The 23,225-nt window shown below is 41.5% G+C and overlaps 1 protein-coding gene across 1 annotated transcript in view; it reads left to right on the forward strand.

Moving 5' to 3' along the window:
• The window catches only part of LOC135548817 (gamma-aminobutyric acid receptor subunit beta-2), an 82,454-nt gene that overhangs the window by 54,141 nt on the left and 5,088 nt on the right, over window positions 1-23,225 (forward strand). The window contains exons 6-9 of the mRNA XM_064978765.1: window positions 13,803-13,940; window positions 15,817-15,969; window positions 19,599-19,843; window positions 22,889-23,029. Of these exons, the coding sequence (XP_064834837.1) occupies window positions 13,803-13,940; window positions 15,817-15,969; window positions 19,599-19,843; window positions 22,889-23,029 (677 nt within the window). The remainder of the gene's footprint in view (window positions 1-13,802; window positions 13,941-15,816; window positions 15,970-19,598; window positions 19,844-22,888; window positions 23,030-23,225) is intronic.

Below are 23,225 nucleotides of genomic sequence, written 5' to 3' on the forward strand. Positions count from 1 at the left end.
AAGAAAAGCACATTTTTTGTTGTTTTAAAATAAAATAGATCAGAAATACTGTGTAGACTTTGTTAATGTTGTAAGGGACTATAGTACCTGGAAACGAAAGATTTTTCATGGAATATCTACATTGGCGTACAGAGGCCCATTATCAGTAACCATCACTCCTGTGTTCCAATGGCACGTTGTGTTAGATAGTTCAAGTTTATCATTTTTAAAGACTAATTGATCATTAGAAAACACTTTTGCAATTATGTTAGCACAGCTGAAAACTGTTCTTCTGATTGAAGAAGCAATACAACTGGCCTTCTTGAGACTAGTTGAGTATCTGGAGCATCAACATTTGTGGGTTCGATTACAGGCTCAAAATGGCCAGAAACAAATAAGTTTCTTCTGAAAGGAGTGGGAGGCCCGGGCGCACAACCGAGCAAGAGGACAAGTACATTAGAGTGTCTAGTTTGGCAGAGTGTGTGTGTGTCTGTTGCATCAATATGTATGTGTGTGTGTTTTGTGTGTGTGTGTGTGTGTGTGTGTGTGTGTGTGTGTGTGTGTGTGTGTGTGTGTGTGTGTGTGTGTGTGTGTGTGTGTGTGTGTGTGTGTGTGTGTGTGTGTGTGTGTGTGTGTGTGTGTGTGTGTGTGTGTGTGTGTGTGTGTGTGTGTGCGTGCGTGTGTGTGTGAGCGTATGTAGTGTATGTGTGTTTGTGCTGGAATGTCGGTGTAGTATGTGTGAGTGTATGGGTAGAGTCCAGTGAGTGTGCAGAGAACCAGTGCAAGAGAGTAAAAAAACAACAACAGAAGGCTAAAGCCAGCCCTGTTGAACAATGTCAAACTCCTGCAGTCGTATAGGCATGTTATAGTAGTTGCATAGTTTTGTACATACACAGACCTGTGTTATTAAAGCATACTGTATGGACTACTACACTGTTTAAATCGAGCTGCCAGTGCCAAATGTAGGTGCAGTAGAATAGATTACATCTTACTTCCTTCTGATCCCCTTTTTCTAAAATATATCTATGAATACAATTATGTAATCATTGTTAAGCCAACATTGAGTACATTATTTTATTCTCTGATAACTTTGAGGCATTTAAATGACCTATTTTGAGAGAAAGAGAGATTAAATTGCGCCTGTGTACCATTTTGGAGACAATATATTGTGTTCGAGCGGATAATGCTACAAGTAGACCCACATACCAGCCTTATCTCTCCACCTACATTCTGTTTTTCTTTCTAAGATGTCTTGGCAAAAGTTGAGATGCCACATTATTGGGGTGGTTTTACGCTATTGTCAGTGTGAAATTATGAAATGATCATCTCAATGTTACACCAAGTAATAGTTACATTTTCTGTACCAGCGGTGCACAATGTATATAGAGAGCAGCACTGCTATGATATCCTCTTTTAGAAACCACAAATGTCCTCTAGGGTCTGAACAGTTTGTACACTGGAGTATATTTCGTGCCTTAGATGTTCCTTTTGCCGCTCCTGCACGTTTGCCAACCTGCTGAGCTGAAGATAGATAGCTCACTGCACACTGCCAGACTTTAGAGCCAAGCTTTTAATTGGACACCAGGAATAAGATTAAAGTAGCTTTGAACCATCGGTATCAAACATTAATTTTAGTCATGTTTAAGAAGAACCTCCCAAGCACATGCAGGGGGAATATGCATCAGCTGTTTTGGATTTTGACTTTTCCTGTGCTCTCTCCAGTTAAAGGGGCAATCAGCAGTTACTCGATACATGTTTTGACTTATAAATGTATTATATACAGCGCTCTTCATAAAGTATTCACACCCCTTGACTTTTTCTACATAATGTTGTGTTACAGCCTGAATTAGAAATTGATTGTGGAGTCAAAGTGGAATTATGTTGTTTTTTCAACATTTTAACAAATTAATAAAAATTGAAAGATGAAACGTCTTGAGGCAATAAGTATTCTACACCTTTGTTATGGCCTAAATATGTCCAGGAGTAAAAACGTCCTTAACAAGTCACATAAGTTGTATTATTTAAAGTAATGTTGAACCCATGTTGGATTTTAAACAGCTCTTCAGTGTAATGCTTGCTCTCACTCTTACACACTACTCAGACGCAATCCCATAACCCGCTGGCACACATTATTTATGGGTCTCTTAACGGGACATTGCCATCTAGTGGATGTAAATTAACACAGCTACGTGCTTTAACCATCTGGCTAAATCTGTACCCCACACATGCAATTATCTGTAACATCCCTCACTCAAACAGTGAATTTCAAACACAGATTCAACCACAAAGACCAGGGAGGTTTTCCAATACCTGGCGAAGAAGGGCACCTATTGGTCGATGGGTAACAAAAAGAAAAAAATCACACATTGAATATCCGTTTGAGCATGATGGTGTATCAATAAACTCAGTCACTACAAAGATACAGCCGTCCTTCCTTACTCAGTTGCCACAGAGGAAGGAAACCGTACAGGGATTTCACCATGATGTCAATGGTGACTTTAAAACAGTTAGAGTTTAATGGCTGTGATAGTAGAAAACTGAGGATGGATCAACAACATTCTAGTTAATCCACAACACTAACCTAATAGAATACAAATATTACAAAACATGCATCCTGTTTGCAACAAGGCACTACAGTTAGACTGCTGAAAATGTGTCCCGAATACTAAGTGTTATGTTTGAAGCAAATACAATACAACACATAACTGAGTACCACTCTTCACATGTTCAAGCACAGTGGTGGCTGCATCATGTTATGGGTATGCTTTTAATCATTAACGCTAGGGAGTTTTTCAGGATAAAAAAGAATTGAGCTAAGCACAGGCATAATCCATGAGGAAACCTGACTCGGTCTGCTTTCCACCAGACACTGGGAGATTAATTCACCTTTCAGCAGGACAATAACCTTAAACACATAGCAAAATCTTACCAAGAAGACAGTGAATAGTCCTGAACGGCCAAGTTACAGTTTTAACTTAAATCTGCTTGAGAATCTATGGCAAAACCTGAAATGGTTGTCTAGTAATGATTAACAACCAATTTGAGAGAGTTGAGAGAGCTTGAAGAATTTTGAAAAGAATAATGGACATATGTTGCATAATCCACATGTGGAAAGCTCTTAGAGATTTACTCAAAGTATTCACTGTCAAAGGTGATTCTCACATGTGTTGACTCAGGGGGTTGAATACTTCTCTAATCAAGATATGTTAGTGTTTTTATTTATTTATTTATTTTATGATAGAATTGTTCTTCTTGAGTATTTTGTGTAGATTATTGACAAAAAATTACAAATAAATCTATTTTAATCCCACTTTGTAAAACAACAAATTGTGGAAAAAGTCAAGGGGTATGAATACCTTCAAAAAGCACTGCATACCCGTTGATCCTTGAAGAATAAAGCTTACAAATGCCTCATGAGCTTAGATCAACTTTCATACCCCAACACAACCCAAAATGCAGTATTCATGCAAGCTTGTTTTACTCCAATGTTTATAAACAAAGTAATTGTAAACACTATATAGCCTCAAAACATGGCTAAAACTATAAAATAGCTCTCTCTATGAAAATGCATCATATAGGGATGATTTCTGTGTTTTGAAAGTAACACATTTGGAAAACTTCATTGATGACAAGTAAAACATTTTGGGACTGTGTCAACAATGGACTAATGAAATAAATACCAAAATATAGATTTGGTGTGGAATTTTCTTTTAAGTCTACCTGTGTAGACCTTTGTTTGGTATGTCTGAAACTTTTGTTGACTCAATGCATACTTTACTGAGGCTTGGGCTCTGGTTTTTGTCTACTTTCGATTGAATTTTGATGATGTGGTATTCATGTATGAACCAAGGGATGTTAATAACTCCAAGCATGAAGGAAAAAGAAAACCACACACTGCTCTTGATAGTATCACTGATCTTTAATAAGCTTAAGTATAACTCCAAGCATAAAGCAAGATTTAATTCATTACAGGCCACAGCTTTTCCATGAATGCTAACTGATATCCATCCTCGTATTGGACTTACACAAAATTCAAAGTCAAGCGCATCTCTCAAGTTAGGATTTTACCTGAGAGTATACCCCCAGGATTTACCTGAGAGTAGACCCCCAGGATTTACCTGAGAGTAGACCCCCAGGATTTTACCTGAGAGTATACCCCCAGGATTTACCTGAGAGTAGAAGAGTAGACCCCCAGGATTTACCTGAGAGTAGAAGAGTAGACCCCCAGGATTTACCTGAGAGTAGACCCCCAGGATTTACCTGAGAGTAGACCCCCAGGATTTACCTGAGAGTAGACCCCCAGGATTTACCTGAGAGTAGACCCCCAGGATTTACCTGAGAGTAGACCCCCAGGATTTACCTGAGAGTAGACCCCCAGGATTTACCTGAGAGTAGACCCCCAGGATTTACCTGAGAGTATACCCCCAGGATTTACCTGAGAGTAGAAGAGTAGACCCCCAGGATTTACCTGAGAGTAGACCCCCATTTACCTTTTTTTTTTTTACCTTTATTTAACCAGGCAAGTCAGTTAAGAACAAATTCTTATTTTCAATGACGGCCTGGGAACAGTGGGTTAACTGGGGCAGAATGACAGATTTGTACCTTGTCAGCTCGGGGATTTGAACTTGCAACCTTTCGGTTACTAGTCCACCGCTCTAACCACTAGGCTACACTGCCGCCCCAGAGAGTACCTGAGAGTAGACCCCCAGGATTTACCTGAGAGTAGACCCCCAGGATTTACCTGAGAGTAGACCCCCAGGATTCACTTGTCACTTTGTTTCAATGCTACTCAAGTTTGATCCCCTAACAGAGACACATTTGAATGTTTGATTTGAACCAAAATTATAATTTTGAAGTCAAGGTACAGTATATTGTTAGTAAAGTCCATACATAGTTTTCCCCACCACACTCTGACAAAGGCCTCCTTCCTTGGAACAATAAAACAAATCAATTTCTTTATTTTCTTCATTTTATAAGAAATGTCTTTCCTGTACAACTTTCTTTTATTTAAGCTGTATAAAATGCCTCCAGTCAGATGGGCATGACCGGCCCTAGTTTAACATGACCGGCCCTAGTTAAACAGCTTCAGTATTGTTATTATATCTCCAACTATGTTATCAAGAGGGAATTGTATTTATTTCAACCAAGGACATGGTTTCATTCTTGGATCGGGTCTGGAGCGTTCCCCTGCACAAGGAATTCCCAGCCTCTGTGGAAAGGCAGGGAGGTTTCTCCTCTCCCCCCCATTTCCTCCCTTCAGTTATTGTGCACCACCGATTCTGATTTGGGATCCATCCAAGCAAAATGCAGTGATGTAACAGAAAATAGAGGCTACATATAATTAGCAAAGTCGGGCTCAATGACATTGAAACAATGGAGTTAAGTGGATCAGATAAGCTCAACCAACCAAGCAACGGCCAGATCTAGACATCTCTATAGCAAGGGATGAAAGGATATTTATCGTGTAGGCTCTACGATAATAGCACTTTGATTTCATAATAGCAAACGTCACGTAATAATATGCTGTACGCTTTAATAACTAAATTAAATATCCTAAAAGCAAATATATCTTAATAGCCTTTTGGAAATAGCCTATTCCACATGTTTCCAATTAAACACATACCATTGTGTAGTAATCTGCTGTTTTAAAGCTCACACATTTTTTGGATTTGAGCACCAATTTTTTTCTGAAGGATGATCCAGAAATTAGAACACAGTCTGAACATAATATGGTAAAACCAGTTTCTGAGTGACTTAATTATTTATAGCATCTAAATAGGTCACCAGTAGTAATTATGAGGAGAAAGCCGAGGGAGGAGAGGAGACAGGAGGAAGAGAGAGGGAATGCCTGCATGGTACTAATCAATGAGGCAGTGGGAGAGTTCCTGAATAATCCTGTCATAGATCAGCCCAGCGGTCTACCCGCTCGCTCACACCACGCTCTCACATATACATGTATAGTGCCTTCGGAAAGTACAGTTGAAGTCAGAAGTTTACATACAATTAGGTTGGAGTCATTAAAACTTGTTTTCAACCGCTCCACAAATTTCTTGTTAACGAACTATAGTTTTGGCAAGTCGGTTAGGACATCTACTTTGTGCATGACACAAGTAATTTTTCCAATAATTGTTTACAGACAGATTATTACATTTATAATTCACTGTATCACAATTCCAGGGGGTCAGAAGTTTACATACACTAAGTTGACTGTGACTTTAAACAGCTTGGAAAATTCCAGAAAATAATTTCATGGCTTTTGAAGCTTCTGATAGTAAGGCTAATTGACATCATTTGAGTCAATTGGAGGTGTACCTGTGGATGTATTTCAAGGCCTACCTTCAAACTCAGTGCCTCTTTGCTTGACATCATGGGAAAATCAAAATATATCAGCCAAGACCTCAGAAAAACATTTGTCGACCTCCACAAGTCTGGTTCATCCTTGGGAGCAATTTCCAAACGCCTGAAGGTACCATGTTCAGCTGTACAAACAATAGTACGCAAGTATACACACCATGGGACCACGCAGCCATCATACCACTCAGGAAGGAGACGCATTCTGTCTCCTAGAGATGAACATACTTTGGTGCGAAAAGTGCAAATCAATCCCAGAACAACAGCAAATGACCTTGTGAAGATGCTGAAGGAAACAGGTACAAAAGTATCTATATCCACAGTAAAACAAGTCCTATATCGACAAAACCTGAAGGCCGCTCAACAAGGAAGAAGCCACTGCTCCAAAACCACCATAAAAAAGCCAGACTACGGGCTGCAACTGCACATGGGGACATGGATAAATGTCCTCTGGTGTGATGAAACAAAAAAATAAATGTTTGGCCATAATGACCATCGTTATGTTTAGAGGAAAAAGGGGGAGGCTTGCAAGCCGAAAAACACCATCCCAACCGTGAAGAACTGGGGTGGCAGCATCATGTTGTGGGGGTGCTTTGCTGCAGGAGGGACTGGTGCACTTCACAAAATAGATGGCATCATGAGGAAGGAACATTATGTGGAGATATTGAAGCAACATCTCAAGACATCAGTCAGGAAGTTAAAGCTTGGTCGCAAATGGGTCTTCCAAATGGACATTGACCCCAATTATACTTCCAAAGTTGCGGCAAAATGGTTTAAGGACAAAGCCCTGACCTCAATCCTATTGAACATTTGTGAGCAGAACTGATAAAGCTTGTGTGAGCAAGGAGGCCTAAACACCTGACCAAAATTCACACAACTTATTGTGAGAAGCTTGTGGAAGGCTACCTGAAACGTTTGACCCAAGTTAAACCATTTAAAGGCAATGCTACCAAACACTAATTGAGTGTATGCAAACTTCTGACCCACTGTGAATGTGATGAAAGAAAAAAAAGCTGAACTAAATCATTCTCTCAACTATTATTCTTATATTAAACAATCGTAAAATACAGTGGTGATCGTAACTAATTTTTACTAGGATTAAATGTCAGGAATTGTGAAACACCTTTGCCAAATACATTTAAAATCAGTTTATGTAAACTTCCGACTTCAACTGTATTTAGACCCCTTGACTTTTTCCACATTTTGTTACATTACAGACTTATTCTAAAATCGATTAAATAAATAAAAAATCCTCAGCAATCTACACACAATACCCCATAATGACAATTTTCTAAACAGTTTTTTTTTAGACTCAAAATCGAGCTCAGGTGCATCCTGTTTCCATTGATCATCCTTGAGATGTTTCTACAAACATGTATTGGTTGATTGGAGTCCCCCTGTGGTAATTTTAATTGATTTGACATGATTTGGAAAGGCAGAACCTGAGCAATCGGGGGAGAAGGGCCTTGGTCAGAGAAGGTGACCAAGAACCCGATGGTCCCTCTGACAGAGCTCTAGAGTTCCTCTGGAGATGGGAGAGTCTTTTAGAAGGACAACTGTCTCTGCAGCACTCCACCAATAGGGCCTTTATGGTAGAGTGTTCAGATGGAAGACACTCCTCAGTAAAAGGCATATGACAGCCCACTTGGAGTTTGCCAAAAATACACCTAAAGACTCTCAGACCATGAGAAACAAGATTCTCTGGTCTGATGAAACCAAGATTGAACTCTTTGGCCTGAATGCCAAGCGCCATGTCTGGAGGAAACTTGGCACCATCCCTAAGGTGAAGCATGGTGGTGGCAGCATCTTGCTGTGGTGATGTTTTTCAGCGGCAGGGACTGGGAGACTAGTCAAGATCGAGGCAAAGATGAACGGAGCAGTACATAGAGATCCTTGATGAAAAACTGTTCCAGATCGCTCAGGACATCAGACTGGGGGCGAAGGTTCACTTTTCAACAGGACACAGCACACAACCAAGACAAAGCTGGAGAGGCTTCGGGACACGTCTCTGAATGTCCTTGAATTGCCCAGCCAGAGCCGGACTTGACGCCGATCAAACATGTCTGGAGATACCTGAAAATAGCTGTTCCACAACGCTCTCCATCCAGCCTGGCAGAGCTTGAGAGGATGTGCAGAGAGGAATACCAAGCTTGTAGCGTCGTACCCAAGAAGACTTGGGGCTGCAATCGCCAAAGGTGTTTCAACAAAGTACTGAGTAAAGGGTCTGAATACTTATGTAAATGTGATATTTCAGGCTCACAGACACACAGTCACACAAATTCACATACAGACGCACATTTTGATTACCAGACAATATGAGGAGGAAATGCTTTTGACGTAAATCTAATAGAGAAAAGAGAAAAACAACAATTTATTTCACTACCCTGAATTTGTTTTGTGTTTTTGAGTGGTGCAGAACACTCTATCACTAACCCTGTCTCTTGCCTCCCTGTTACAATGCGTGCACCGACAGTGCCCTGGAGTCAGACGACTTGATAACTGCATTGGCCCAGGCTGGCAGGCAGTGGATTATGCAAGGCCCAGTTTCATGGTCTGATGGAAAATCACTTTTTTTCACCGGAATTCTGTAAGATATTGCTCAATCATTTATAGCCGGGAGTGCACTGGCTGGATGCTCGTTTCTGTACTAGTTTCAGTTGAGCGAGCACTAAGGCAGACAAAACAACATTGTTTTATGAGAGTATTTATCCTCTATTCTATTTCTTTATTTCTAATTGAGATCAGTAGTAGTAAGTTGACTTTGTCTTCTGGTTGTTTTATTTGAACAGCTTCTCTATTGTGATATACAGTACACTACGTGACCAAAAGGGCTGTTATGGTGATCGTATTACCGCCACGCTGGCAGTCACGAGTCATGACCGCAGTCCAATTTCCACATTACCATTTAGTCATGGTAACTAGGCTCCCCCAGTTTTATCATTAGAATATGATATGACATGAGGCAACGGTGTGCTTTAGGACCATACGAACGCCTCCGAGCAGTCTAGTAGGCTGTTTGGAGTGTTTATTAGACTGGATTAAAAAATATATATATTCCCTCCCCCACTTCTAAAACCACAGTTGCTCCCCTGGATCACATGTATTTTTCCCCCTGCAGCTGTTCCGAGACAGGTGCATGATAATGGGCCATTCTAAATCAAAACTAATTTCACACATATATTATTTAGTATATGTAAAGAAGATTATATCAAGAATAGTCTGATGGGTGACAATATTAGTCTATCACTTGTTAATGATATATTATCACTGTGAATGATGCCTAGCTTTTGTGCAGTTAGGCAAGACTTTTTCAAACTATAGTTTCACACCCCATGTAGCCTAGCCCATAGGCCTATGTGTTTTGATAAGGTTTGTATCACAACTAAAGTGGCCAAATAACTTCTTAAAATGAAGCACTTTAATCCTCTTTACAACCATTGTAGAGCCTAACTGGTTTGGGGAAGATCATTTTCACCATAAAAATGCAGTTTTATAATGAAGTATTTCATGAATAATTGCATTTGTGATCACTTTTGAGAATTAATTGCATTTTGTGCACGTTGCTGCGCTTAAAATGAATAGAAATAGCTTAATTGTTTATCAACATTTTAAGCTAAACGTTCTGTTGCATCAGCGTCATTGATAGAGTGGTTGTATTAATTTGGGATCTATTGCATCCCACAGCTGACCCAGACTATGTTTGGAATATTTCTTTCTCGCACAGAAGGACATGTTGACCAGTAGAATAGGTCAACTTTTGTAATATGGGAGATAGTAAATTGACATAGGCTAGTGCTTTTGCTGTTCGTTAGGCCTACTCATCTTGTTGGTTGATGATAAGGAAATGATGACGGTTCTTATAACATCTTCAATATGCGCCTCGGAGTTCAAAAAGTGGACACAGTTGTTTCCCCGATGTGACTGTCTTCACTTGTAGCCTACTTTGGAGCTGAGATAGATGCCTGTGAAAAGAACCCAAACACGCAACGGGCATTGACTAATAAGAATTGAGATATCTAAGAGAGCCATGTGAGTGAGCGGTGCTTCGGAACACAGCTGGGAGTAGGAAATTATAATTATTATATTCAGCCCAAGGGCACAATGGCCAATGGCCGCAAAATGCAAGGATTTTTTTAGGGGGCATTACGGCCACACTATGGGGATGCCGCAGGGAAATTCAAGGCATTGTCAAGTGCTTGTCAAATTGTGAATGAGAGACTGATGATGTGTGTACAGCCTGTGCAAGAAACAAAGCAGAGCTCATGTCTTTCATGCTACTTTTTTCAAATCATCATTACAGTTGCATCATGCAGCCTTAGAATGTATAAAAACTCTAAACACAGCCCACGGTTTGTATCAAAACTACAGTTGCATAAATAACTCTAAAATAAGCATATAAGAGGAACTGTTTCTTTGTTAACCACTCAACACAGAGTAGGCGCACATACTCCAACCGATCGTTTGGAGAAAACATCCTTTCTATTTTATTCAGCCATGTTCAACTGTATTCTTCATGCTATAAAGTAATGGCATGGAATTCTAAGCAAATCTTGTCTGCTAAATGAACTGGTATATAGCCCACTGCATAGGCGGATCAAGGCCTAATATAAGGACAACTCAGAGTATGCTATTCCGTTCTTCTCAAATAGGCAATATTTTCTTCATATTATGTTTCTTTAGACCTGTCTAAAATAAAAAATGAATTTATTGTGAGTGTAGGCTATATTACAATGATTTATTTGACTTTTTAAAATGTAAACGTTATGAAGGTCTGGGTCAGTGGCTTGTAGGCTATGCGTGGAAGCCAGTTTATGTTAATGAATGGTCAGTTACCGTGAGATCGGTAGTTATTTGCTTGACAATCACTGGCTGACAAAATTTCATGACCGCCACAGCCCTACTAGACACCTGCTCAGACATCTCATTCAAAAATCATGGGCATTAATATGGAGTTGGTGCCCCTTTGCTGCTATAACAGCCTCTACGCTTCTGGGAAGGATTTCCACTAGATGTTGGGTGATTAGGCCTGGCTTGCAACCGGTGTTCCAAGTTATCCCAAAGTTGTTTGAGGCTGTTGCGGTCAGGGCTCTGTACATTCCAATCAAGTTCTTCCACATCATGCTCGACAAACATTTCTGTATGGACCTGTAACGGATTTCCTCCTCTTCGTCTGAGGAGGAGTAAGGATCGGACCAAAGCGCAGCGTGGTAAGTGTTCATGATGATTTTTAATTCAAACTCAGAACACTAAACAGAAAATAACAATGTGAATTTACAAAACCGAAACAGTACCGTGTGGCCAAAGCACTCATATGGAAACAAACACCCACAAACCAAAAGTGAAACCCAGGCTACCTTAGTATGATTCTCAATCAGAGACAACTAACGACACCTGCCTCTGATTGAGAACCATACTCGGCCGAACACAAAAACCAACATAAAACAACAAACAGACTGCCCACCCCAACTCACGCCCTGACCATACTAAAACAAAGAAGAAAATAACAGAACTATGGTCAGAAGGTGACAGGACCTCGCTTTGTGCACGGGGGCATTGTCATGCTGAAACAGGGCCTTCCCCAACTGTTGTCACAAAGTCGGAAGCACAGAATTGTATAGAATGTCATTTTATATTTCTCTTCGCTGGAACAAATTATTTCTCCTCTACCAAACTTTACATATTCTTTTTTTTTCTTTTTTGATATTCACACAATGCATTGGGGCAGGAAGCATTCTCCTGGCATCCACCAAACCTAGATTCATCCGTCGGACTGCCAGATGGTAACGCATTGCCACTGCTGCAGAGTGCAATGGCGGCGAGCTTTACACCACTCCAGCCAGCTTTTGGCATTGCACAGAGTGATCTTTGGCTTGTGTGCGGCTGTTTAGCCATGGAGACCCATTTCATGAAGCTCACAAAGAAACAGTTATTGTGCCGACATTGCTTCTGGAAGCAGATTGGAAGTCGGTAGTGAGTGTTGCAAATGAGGACAGTTTGTTATGCGCTTCAGCACTCGGTGGTCCCTTTCTGTGAGCTTGTGTGGCCTACCACGTCGCGGCTGGGCCGTTTCCGCCTCACAATAACAGCACTTACAGCTAACCGGGGCCCCTCCAGCGGGGAACTGACTTGTTGGAAAGGTGGCATCCTGTGATGGTGCCACGTTGAAAGTCACTGAGTCTTCAGTAAGGCCATTCTACTGCCAATGTTTGTCAATGGGGAATGCATGACTGCGTGCTCAATTTTCTACACCTGTCAGTAACGGGTGTTGCTGAAATATCCAAATCCACTAATTCCAAGGGGTGTCCAAATACGTTTGTATTTATAGTGTACACTCCCCTACATATTTATTTGGACAGTAAAGCTACTTTTTTTTATTTGTCTCTATACTTGATTTCAGATCAAATGTTTTATAATTATGACGCGATAGTACCAATAGTACTTTTTATTTGAGGATATTTTCATAGAAAGGAATGTACTTTGTTTCTAGTCAGCCTATTTGAATGTCTCATAAGAGACATTCAAAGACAAATTCCATTATAGTGTATTAAAATGAGTCAAAAGTGTAGTATTTGGTCCCTATATTCATAGTACTTAATGGCTACATCAAGCTTGTGACTCTACAAACTTGTGTTTGTGGACACAATCATTTTCTGAATACTTCTACATTAATGTGAATGTTACCATGATGACAGATAATCATAAATTAATCATGACTAACGATGAGTGAGAAAGTTACAGATTCACAAAGATCACATCCCCAAGACAAGCTAACCTCTCACCATTACCGATAACAGGGGAGGTTAGCATTTTTTGGGGGGTATGGTATTTATTATCCATAATCATGGTAGCATCCACATTTATGTAGAAGTGTTCAGAAATATATTCTATTCTTATTTACAATAAAAGTGACTCCAAAATGACACTGTTACATGACTTACCATTAGTTTCTATTGGGTACAACATAATCTGAAACACAACCAAAGTAAACTGCAAATGCATCCAACAAGTTTGTAGTTATAAGTGAATTTGGCCAAATACTTATGACACCTTCAAATGGGGGTATGAGATACATACAGTAAAGTACTTTCATTTCTAAACGGTAAAACAGATATGTATGAAAATACCCTCAAATAAAAGGTGACATTCTGTACCGTCGCCTCATGTAAAAATGTGATCTTAAACCCCAAATAATAGAGTATAGAACCAATTATACCTTCACTGTCCAAATAAATACGTAGGGGAGTGTATTTGTATCGATCCAAGTGGTAGACATGTTCGGTTTACACTACAGCATTTACAATGGTAATGATCCAGTCAACACATTATTTGTATGCCTTATTGATGATTGTGTGCCTACAAGTGTTAATGTTGAATTAATAATCCTTCGAGACGTGTACACATTAATTACATTACTAACCTGCTGTTTCCTCCTTTGTTCTTCATCAAATGCCCTGTCTCTCGCCCTTCCTCAGATGGGTACACCACTGATGACATAGAGTTCTACTGGCGAGGAGGTGACAACGCTGTGACGGGGGTGGAGAGAATAGAACTCCCCCAGTTCTCCATTGTGGACCACAAACTCATCTCCAAGAATGTTGTCTTCTCTACAGGTGATGTCTTATGCCCCAAATGCCCCTTAAATGAAGCTTCTCTCATTAACTTATCACCATAGCTAGGTACAGATACAAAGGACTGCAGAGCAGACAAAAAACTGCTTCTCTCACAAGGTTATCTCTGGCCTGTTTCTGAGTAAGAGCTCTTAGCATTTCCAGAAAATGCCATGTTACATCAGTCTAGCTGGTTTCCCATAATGACACAGGCCGGTCCAGAGTCCCCCGCTGTGCAGTGCAAGGAACATGGGGAAGTGTGTAGAGCAATGGGTCAGCTGGTAAGTGCATCCCTTTATAGGTCAGTTAGAGGTTCAGATCTTCCCTGATTGCACATAGCTTTGACATTGGATCTTCTCTGACAGGCTGGCACATACATTCTATTTCCAGGACATTTGGCACATAGGGGGAGGTGGGAGGAGAGTGAGGCTTCTATGAAGGGGGAGGAGTGATGGTGGGTCCAGTGAGTGAGGTGGATGGGAGACTCCGTGGTGGTGCCGGAACGGATGTGGGACATTCCCGCTTCAGCTCAACTGGCACAAGTCCCACAGGCAGAATGGGGGCCACTCCTGCCCTCAGAAACGGAGCATGCTCATGTGTTATTTAAAAAAGAACCGGTTTGATGGAATGATTTATTCATAATCGTACATTTTCATATTTATGAATTTGCCGTGCAAGCAGGCAGGAGCACAATGGTATTGTATTTAGAGCGTCGGGGGAAACTGCTTTATTGAATTGGAGCAATACAATGACACAGAGTGAGTCAAACAATTACAGAGCTGGTAAACCCGATGTTGGTAAACCCGATGTTTTCTGATGCATAGAGAACTGCTATCAGTAGTTATAGCTCACCTGTTTCTTTATTTGCCGTTATTGAACTGCTTAGGCATTGAGGATGGGGGATTCCCATTTTCTACAGCAGCATGCTGAGATCAGTAAGGACGGACCATCAGGTCACATGGAGAAGTACACATCAGCAGAAATGGTTGGCAAATGGTTATCTAATAATGTGATAAAGACAGAAAAATGCCCTTGTTGCTCTATTGACAACATTGTAACACCGCCCCTCTGTAACCATAACAACCCCACTATTTCATTGGTCCTCGAGGAGACCCTTCCTGCGTCTCTATGTGCCGTGCGCTGCACACTAAACTCGCGAACGCTAACTGTGAACTACTCACTGGAGATGTGTGCCGGAGGCGTTTTTATGCCCACTCTGTAATACATTCATCTTTCTTCTCCTGCTCTTACTGCGTCTGCTGTGTAGCTTCTCCTCAGCTCCTTATACCGTGGGTCCTTCTTGATATGAAGCTCTAATGGTCCCTCGCCTGCCATTTTAATAGAATAATACAACATAATCAAAATACAACCCAATCCCCAAGGACACAAAAATATGAGCATGTTCAAGTAATGCTAGAGTACCATAGAACAGCCTACTGGGTTTATTTCAAATAAAGCTTAGATAAGCAAAAATAGAGGGCTCTCCTAGGCAGGCAAAGAACCCCTCTCTACATGCATAGGCATAACTGATAATGCAGGAGAACGCTGATGCCACACAGTTAAAGCCAGAACCAGGATTTTTTTTCTGCTGAGTATTTCCCCAACAGAGCTATTGGAGAGGACAACAGGGAGTGGGACCATTCAATCAGCCTTTGTCAGGCATAGGTTGTTAGCTGTATACTGTAGAGAGCCTCAAGCATAAAGCAGAGTAAAGTTAGTAGAAGCAGATCCGGATGAGAGGACAGAGGGAAATATCAGTGTCTTTACACAACAAGGGTCAAACAAGCCCAGGAGACCCACCACCTGTATGTATGTATGTATGTTAGTCTTGTGTCATCTTACGTTGACAATGTCTATTTGTTTATCTCTCTCCATATAGGATCCTACCCCCGACTCTCCCTCAGCTTCAAGCTAAAAAGGAACATCGGCTATTTCATCTTGCAGACCTACATGCCCTCTATCCTGATCACAATCCTCTCCTGGGTCTCCTTCTGGATCAACTATGATGCCTCTGCTGCCAGAGTGGCTTTAGGTAAGGACTTGTGTGTCATGGAATTTGTCATGTGACCAATGACTAAGCTCACAACATCCTAAGCCAAAGCAAAAGTCTAAGGCATGGTTAAGCTAGCGGGAATCCATAGTGTAAGGGCTGGATTCAATCCGTAATCGTGGATGTATCGCTGAAGATCCGTGGAAAATGTTTATGGGAATTTCTGATTGAGCAGACATATGCAGCATTTGTCATGAATTCAGTCTCCGTGACCACGGGAACATTGCCTTTAATTGTCAATCGCGCTATAATAGAGGATCTTCAAAGCTATGGATAGAAAACAGCCTTAACACAACATCATACAGTACACATACTAACAGGATGGTATGCTGTTTCTTTTAGCTAAGTTTTCAATCTCTAATAGTCACACCTTGCATTGCCAAAACATATTTTCTTGAGTTCACATGAGCTCTGCCCCAGTGATGTACTGGGCCGTCCACACCAACTTCTGTTTTTATTTTATTTGACCTTTATTTAACTAGGCAAGTCAGTTAAGAACAAATTATTATTTTCAATTCCGGCCTAAGAACAGTGGGTTAACTGCCTTGTTCAGGGGCAGAACGACAGATTTGTACCTTGTCAGCTCGGGGATTCGATCGCCAACGCTCTAACCACTAGGCTACCTGCCGCCCCACTCTGTCTTGCCTTGCAGTCGATGGCGGTGGATTTGTCATGATGCAACCAGTCAAGATGCGCTCCATTGTGCAGTTTTAGAACTTTTTTACCATCCAAGATCCCATGCTAAATCTCTTCAGCCTCCTAAGGATGAAGAGTCACTGTCAAGCACTCTTAAGAAGTGTGCGGGACTGTTTGGACCATCTTAAGTCCTTAGTGATGTGGACGCCAAGAAACTTGAATCTCTCGACCCGCTCCACTACAGCACTGTCAATGTGGATAAGGGCGTGCCCTCCGCCCTTTCTCCTGTAGTTCACAATCAGCTCCTTGGTCTTACTGACGTTGAGGGAAAGGTTGTTGTCCTGACGCCACGCTGCCAAGTTTCTGATCTCCTCCCTGTATGCTGTCTCATATCGCAGTCGGTGATCAGGCCTACCACCATCATGTTGTCCTCAATCTTGATGATGGTGTTGGAGTCGTGCGAAGCCACGAGGTCATGGGTGAACCGGGAGTACATGAGGGGACTAAGAAACACCCCTGAGGAGCCGAGGGAGAGGGAAGTTTTCAGTCTCAGGGTTCCGAGCTTGGTGATGAGCTTGGACGGGACTATGGTGTTGAATTCTGACCTGTATATGAACAGCATTCTCACATAGTTGTTTAACTTTTTGTCCAGGTGGCAGGGGAAGTATAAAGTGCAATTGAGATTGCATCATCTGTGGGTCTGTTGGGGCGGTATGGAGTGGGTCCAGCATGTTTGGGATGATGCTGTTGATGTGTGTCATGACCAGCCTTTCAAAGCACTTCATAATTAAAGATGTGAGTACTACAGGGCGATTACCGCAGAGTTCTTGGGAACAAGGACAATGGTGGTCAGCTTGAAACATGTTGGGGTTACAGACCGGGACAAAAAGGGATTGAAAATGTCAGTGAAGACACTTGCCAACTGGTCTGCGCATGCTCTTAGAATTCGTCCTAGTATTTTGTCTGGCCCAGTGGCCTTGCGAGTGTTAACCTGTTTAAAGGTTTTACTCACTTCGACCCTGGAGATCAAGATCATACAGTCATCCGGAACAACAGGGGCAGGACTCTGTTTTCCTTGATGCGAGCATAAAAGGCATTTAGCTCGTTTGGGAGTTCTGGGTCACTGGGCATCTCACGGCTGGGTTTCACTTTGTAATCTGTTATCATCTGCAAGCCCTGCCACATTCGGTGAGAGTTGGAGCTGGTGTAATCGGATTTCACTTTCCTCATGTACTGTCATTTTGCATGTTTGATGTCTCGCTGGAGGTCATAGCATGCTTTCTTGTATGCATCCATGTCCTTGTCCCATTCCTTGTAAGCAGTAGCTCCAGCCTTTTAGCCCAGAATGGATATTTTCTGTAATCCATGGCTTTTGATTTGGATACATTCGTACATGTATAGTCACTGTGGGAGAACGTCGTCTATGTAGTTATTGATGAAGCCTGTGATTGATGTGGTAAACTCCTCAGAGCTCATGGTACCATGAGGTATTCTATGTCAGATGAGCAAAAGCTTGAGATATCCACACTGGAAGCAGGCCACCAGTTCTTGTTAGGAAAAGAAAGACCCCTCCCCTTTTGGACTTGCCCGAGGCTGCTGTTGACCGATCGTGCTGCTGCATGGAGAAACCACTGTTCCATGTTCACAGATTGGGCTATCTAAGTTTCTGTGAGGCATATACTATTGCAGCTTTTTAAGTCTCGAAGACTCTCGAATTAAGCTCCTTTTCTCGTGTGACTGGACATTTGGACAATGAAACAGAGGGGATTTCTGGTTGATTTTTCTAACCAGGATGTCAGCCCATCTACCGCGTCTATGTCTGCTGCATTTTGGTACCCTATGAAACAAAGAAATAATGACCTGTATGAACAAAAAGAACAGTTGAGTCAGAGTTGAAGTCGAGGTTAGTAACTTTTGAAAAGTGCTTGGCGGTCACATTTGATAATAGTATGAATTCTTGGTACAAAAAAAGTAAAGAGAAACGTGAAAAAAGTCACTAAATAGTAAATTTGGTTTGGAGTAAAAGCATGATGGAGCAGCCTTACAGAACACAACAACCGAGATGCTTCCTAAAGTAGAGTGATGGATGACTGAAGTGATTTCTTTCCACTCTGATTTGAGTGCCTCTGCATTTTTCTGTTCCCTGTATTTTGGAAGTCATAATTTCTCGCTGTCAACCTTCATTGCATAAGTCTGGCCCATGAGGTCTGTGGTGCTGCCTGCCTGCATAGAATATAGAAAGCTCCATTCTCCCTCACCCGTCCACATCGCTGGCGCCCTCGATAAGAGCAGCACTCTCCTTGATTGTAGACTGACCTGCGTTTATTTATCGGAGAGGGGAGGCATGTATGGGATTTAATGAAAACCAGATGTAAGGCTTGATAATGGAGGCAGCTGGACAGGGGGTTGGTCAACCCAAATCAGACCTCTGTTCAGGAACCGTTTGACTCTGTCCTGCTTTCAGTCATTTATAGGCACTAACAACAGAGGTATGGCTTTGTGCATTGCAATTGTGTACGGATGCAATGCCCTTCTTCTATCAACTTGTCATTGACCAGAATCAGAGCTGGAAAATGAAGTCAATTACAGATTGCAGAGTCGATACGGGATAAAAAGGCTGATTAATCTGTCATAAAAGAGTTGAAACAAGAACATATTGAATGACATCAGTTAGCTTCACCATATAAGTAGAAAAACACCAAGATCCCTTTTTTTAACAGTGAGTTGACCTCCCAGTTGACTGTCATCATTAAACAGAAATGGTTGTGAAAGGATGTGAAAGTCTATAGGAGATTCCTTGTCAGTCACAGCAGTCTGCTTGCTAGCACATTCAAATGAGAAGCAGAACAAACTGGATGCATCTGATCTGTGGTCAAGGCTTGAGTAGCTCTCTCTGTGGGAGTCCTCTGCTAACGAGGCGGACTGTTGGTCTCCAGTGATGATCTGTGATGATAAGGTGTGGTTTATTTTCCCAGGAATCACCACTGTGCTGACCATGACCACCATCAATACTCACCTGCGGGAGACCCTTCCTAAAATTCCTTATGTCAAGGCCATTGACATGTACCTGATGGGCTGCTTCGTCTTCGTTTTTCTGGCCCTGCTGGAGTACGCCTTGGTCAACTACATCTTCTTCGGCAGGGGACCCCAGCGCCAGAAGAGGGCGGCTGAGAAAGCAGCTGTCGCCAACAACGAGAAAATGAGAATGGATCCAAACAAGGTACAGTACACACCATGTACAGTACATGGTTTTCACCTTGATAGGTTACCCAGCATTTTAAAGAGTAGCCCATTGGATTGATAATACAAGTTACTGTACGTAAACACAGCCTTGAAAATAACCAAATTCTTTAGGTAGTGAACCATCTTGGTGCACATTTAGATACATTCTTACTTTTCATACAATGCATACTTGATGAAAATGAGTGCTTAGTCTTTTCTTTATTGTGAATCGCTCATAATTTCACTGTGAACACACACATCTGTGAGCTGACAGTTTCAGATGAAAGCAGTGGCATGACTTGATTCTTGAGCTTACTGTAAATGAAGCTGATGTTTTCTCTTTCTTCACCTTATGAACGTGAATTGAATTATTGAAAGAACTGACTGTCAAGCTAAAATGTAGTGAAGACCAGTAAGGAAATCATGACGAAGAATGTCACCACTTCAAATAGGGGGGTTGGATTAATGCTACTCTGCTTTACCGTCAAGGAGAACAAGCCTTAATAAGCCTATGCCAGTCTGTGTGAATTCCAAATAAGGCAATTTGCCACACAGGCAGAGAATTTCTCAGTTTCTTTTGCCTAAATGAAATGGAATGAAAGGCCAGGAAACATTTAAAGCCCGTAAGAGAGCCTGTGGAGCTTGTGAAGAGTATTCTTCCTGTTACATTTACCTGTTTTAAGCCTTGTTTATACCTGGTGCTATTGCCGCATTCATGTGCTAGTCGGAACTAAAAAGCTTGGAAATGTCCGACTTGCTAATAGGAATGTAATTGTGCACGTGATGCTTCAACCAATGAGTAAATCGGAAATTTCAGAGTTTCCTAGTTCCAACTATCACCTGAACACGACATAACATGTGACCGGATTTCCTGGTGCCTCACTGTGTGCTGATTATTTAATAGGTATTCCTTCAAAATAACATAAATTAATTCATTTTAAAGCTATTGATCCCATAAGTCAGTGGTGCTACCTGTCAATTATTTTAGAGACCGGTATAATGATTTAAAAGTTTTGACCATCCAGATCTGTTTAGACTTGATTATTGTCCAGATACAATGGATCCTTGACTACCTCAGGAGGTGGTCAGGAAGATCTGATCGCAATCCAATCACAATGCATATTTTAGTCATCTACACCTGTCAAAAAATGTGGGCAAATCAGAATGTGGACAAGATCAAGACAAAGGACGCATATTTAAACCAGGTATAAACGGGGCTTCTATGTCCGGAAAATGTGACTACGTTTTGTAAAAGCTTCTCTTATCTACATGTTAAGTGAGTTAACTCAATGAAAACAGGGTGTATCAGAATCTGTACTCTTTACAGGTTGACACTTACAGTCCATTTGGAAAGTATTCAGACCCCTTGACATGTTCCAAAAATCGTTAGGTTACTTCCTTATTCTAAAATTGATTAAATACATTTTATTCTCATCAATCTACACACAATACCCCATAATGACAGTACAAAAAAACTACTAAAATATCACATTTACAAGTATTCAGATCCTTTACTCAGTACTTTGTTGAAGCACCTTTAGTGGCGATTACAGCCTCGAGTCTCCTTGGGTATGACGTTACAAGCTTGGCGCACCTGTATATGGGGAGTTTCTTTCATTCTTCTCTGCAGATCCTCTCAAACTCTGTCATGTTGGATGTGGAACGTTGCTGCACAGCTATTTTCAGGTATCTCCAGAGATGTTTGATCGCGTTCAAGTCCAGGCTCTGGCTGGGCCACTTAAGGACATTCAGAGACTTGTCACTCCTGCGTTGTCTTGGCTGTGTGCTTAGGGTCGTCGTCCTGTTGGAAGTTGAACCTTCGCCCCAGTCTGAGGTGCTGAGCGTTCTGGAGCAGGTTTTCATCAAGGATCTCTCTGTGCTTTGCTCCTTTAATCTTTGCCTCGATTCTGACTAGTCTTCCAGTCCCTGCCACAGACAAACATCCCCACTGCATGATGCTGCCACCACCGTGCTTCATCGTAATATGGTGCCAGGTTTGCTCCAGACGTGATACTTGGTATTCAGACCAAAGAATGTCATGTGCCTTTTACTGAGGAGTGGCTTCTGTCTGGTCACTCTACCATAAAGGCCTGATTGATGGAGTGGTTGTCCGTCTGGAAGGTTCTCCCATCTCCACAGAGGAACTCTAGAGCTCTGTCAGTGACCATCGGGTTCTTAGTCACCTCCCTGACCAAGACCTTTCTCCCCGATTGCTCAGTTTGGCCGGGCGACCGGCTCACAGAAGATTCTTGGTAGTTCCAAACTTCTTCCATTTAAGAATGATGGAGGCCACAGTGTTCTTGGGGACCTTCTATGCTGCAGACATTTTTTGGTACCCTTCCCCAGATCAGTGCTTCGACACAATCTTGTCTCGGAGCTCTATGGACAATTCCTTCGACCTCATGGCTTGGTTTTTGCTCTGACATACACTGTCAACTGTGGGACCTTATACAGACAGGTGTGTGCCGTTCCAAATCATGTCCAATCAATGGAGTTTACCACAGGTGGACTCCAATCAAGTTGTAGAAACATCTCCAGGATGATCAATGGAAACAGTATGCACCTGAGCTCAATTTTGAGGCTCACAGCAGAGGGTCTAAATACTTATGTAAATAACATATGTGTTTTTTATTTAAAATACATTTGCAAAACTTTCTAGAAACCTGTTTTTCGCTTTTTCGTCATGGGATACTGTATGTAGATTGCTAAGGATTATTAATTTATTCAATCCATTTTATAATAAGGCCAGCAAAATGTGGAAAAAATACTGAATACTTTTCAAAAGGCACTGTATAACAGAGAAAACATGCTTTGGATAGAAATTCAGATGTTGTGGACTGCATTTAAATAAAGGGATGTATAGTAGTTTCCTGTAGTATTACATTTGAGTAAAAGTGTTAGTTTTTTGGGGGGTTTCAGTGAAATTTGATAATTGCAGGTACTGCCTCTCTGAACATGGTTACCTTTACCTGAATTGTCCATTTTGTGCTGCTTCTCCTAGCAGCTGATCCAAGTGACCATAATGGTTTTTGTATGCTTTCAGTGGTTGGTGGGAAATGTAGTTCAGAGAGACGATACTCTGTATGCGAGAATGAAACAGAGGGATATTGACGCTCATGACTCAATGTGGGAACCAATCTTTGTGGATGACGCAGCGATGGGCTTGGGCGATCAAAAGAATAAGGTACTGGATTAACAACTGAGTGACAACATATAGTAAAAAGAACCCAACTAGAACCACTTTGGTATTTCCTTTACACCACTTATTACATTTTACCTATAGTTTCCACCACCATCATTGTCCTCCCCTGAACTCCACTTTTAGATGCTGGTTCGTACATTCTAAACCCATTTTAATTTTATGTACGTATCTGCAGTAC

The sequence above is a fragment of the Oncorhynchus masou genome, chromosome 11 (genome assembly GCF_036934945.1).
Source record: "Oncorhynchus masou masou isolate Uvic2021 chromosome 11, UVic_Omas_1.1, whole genome shotgun sequence".
Lineage (NCBI taxonomy): Eukaryota > Metazoa > Chordata > Actinopteri > Salmoniformes > Salmonidae > Oncorhynchus > Oncorhynchus masou.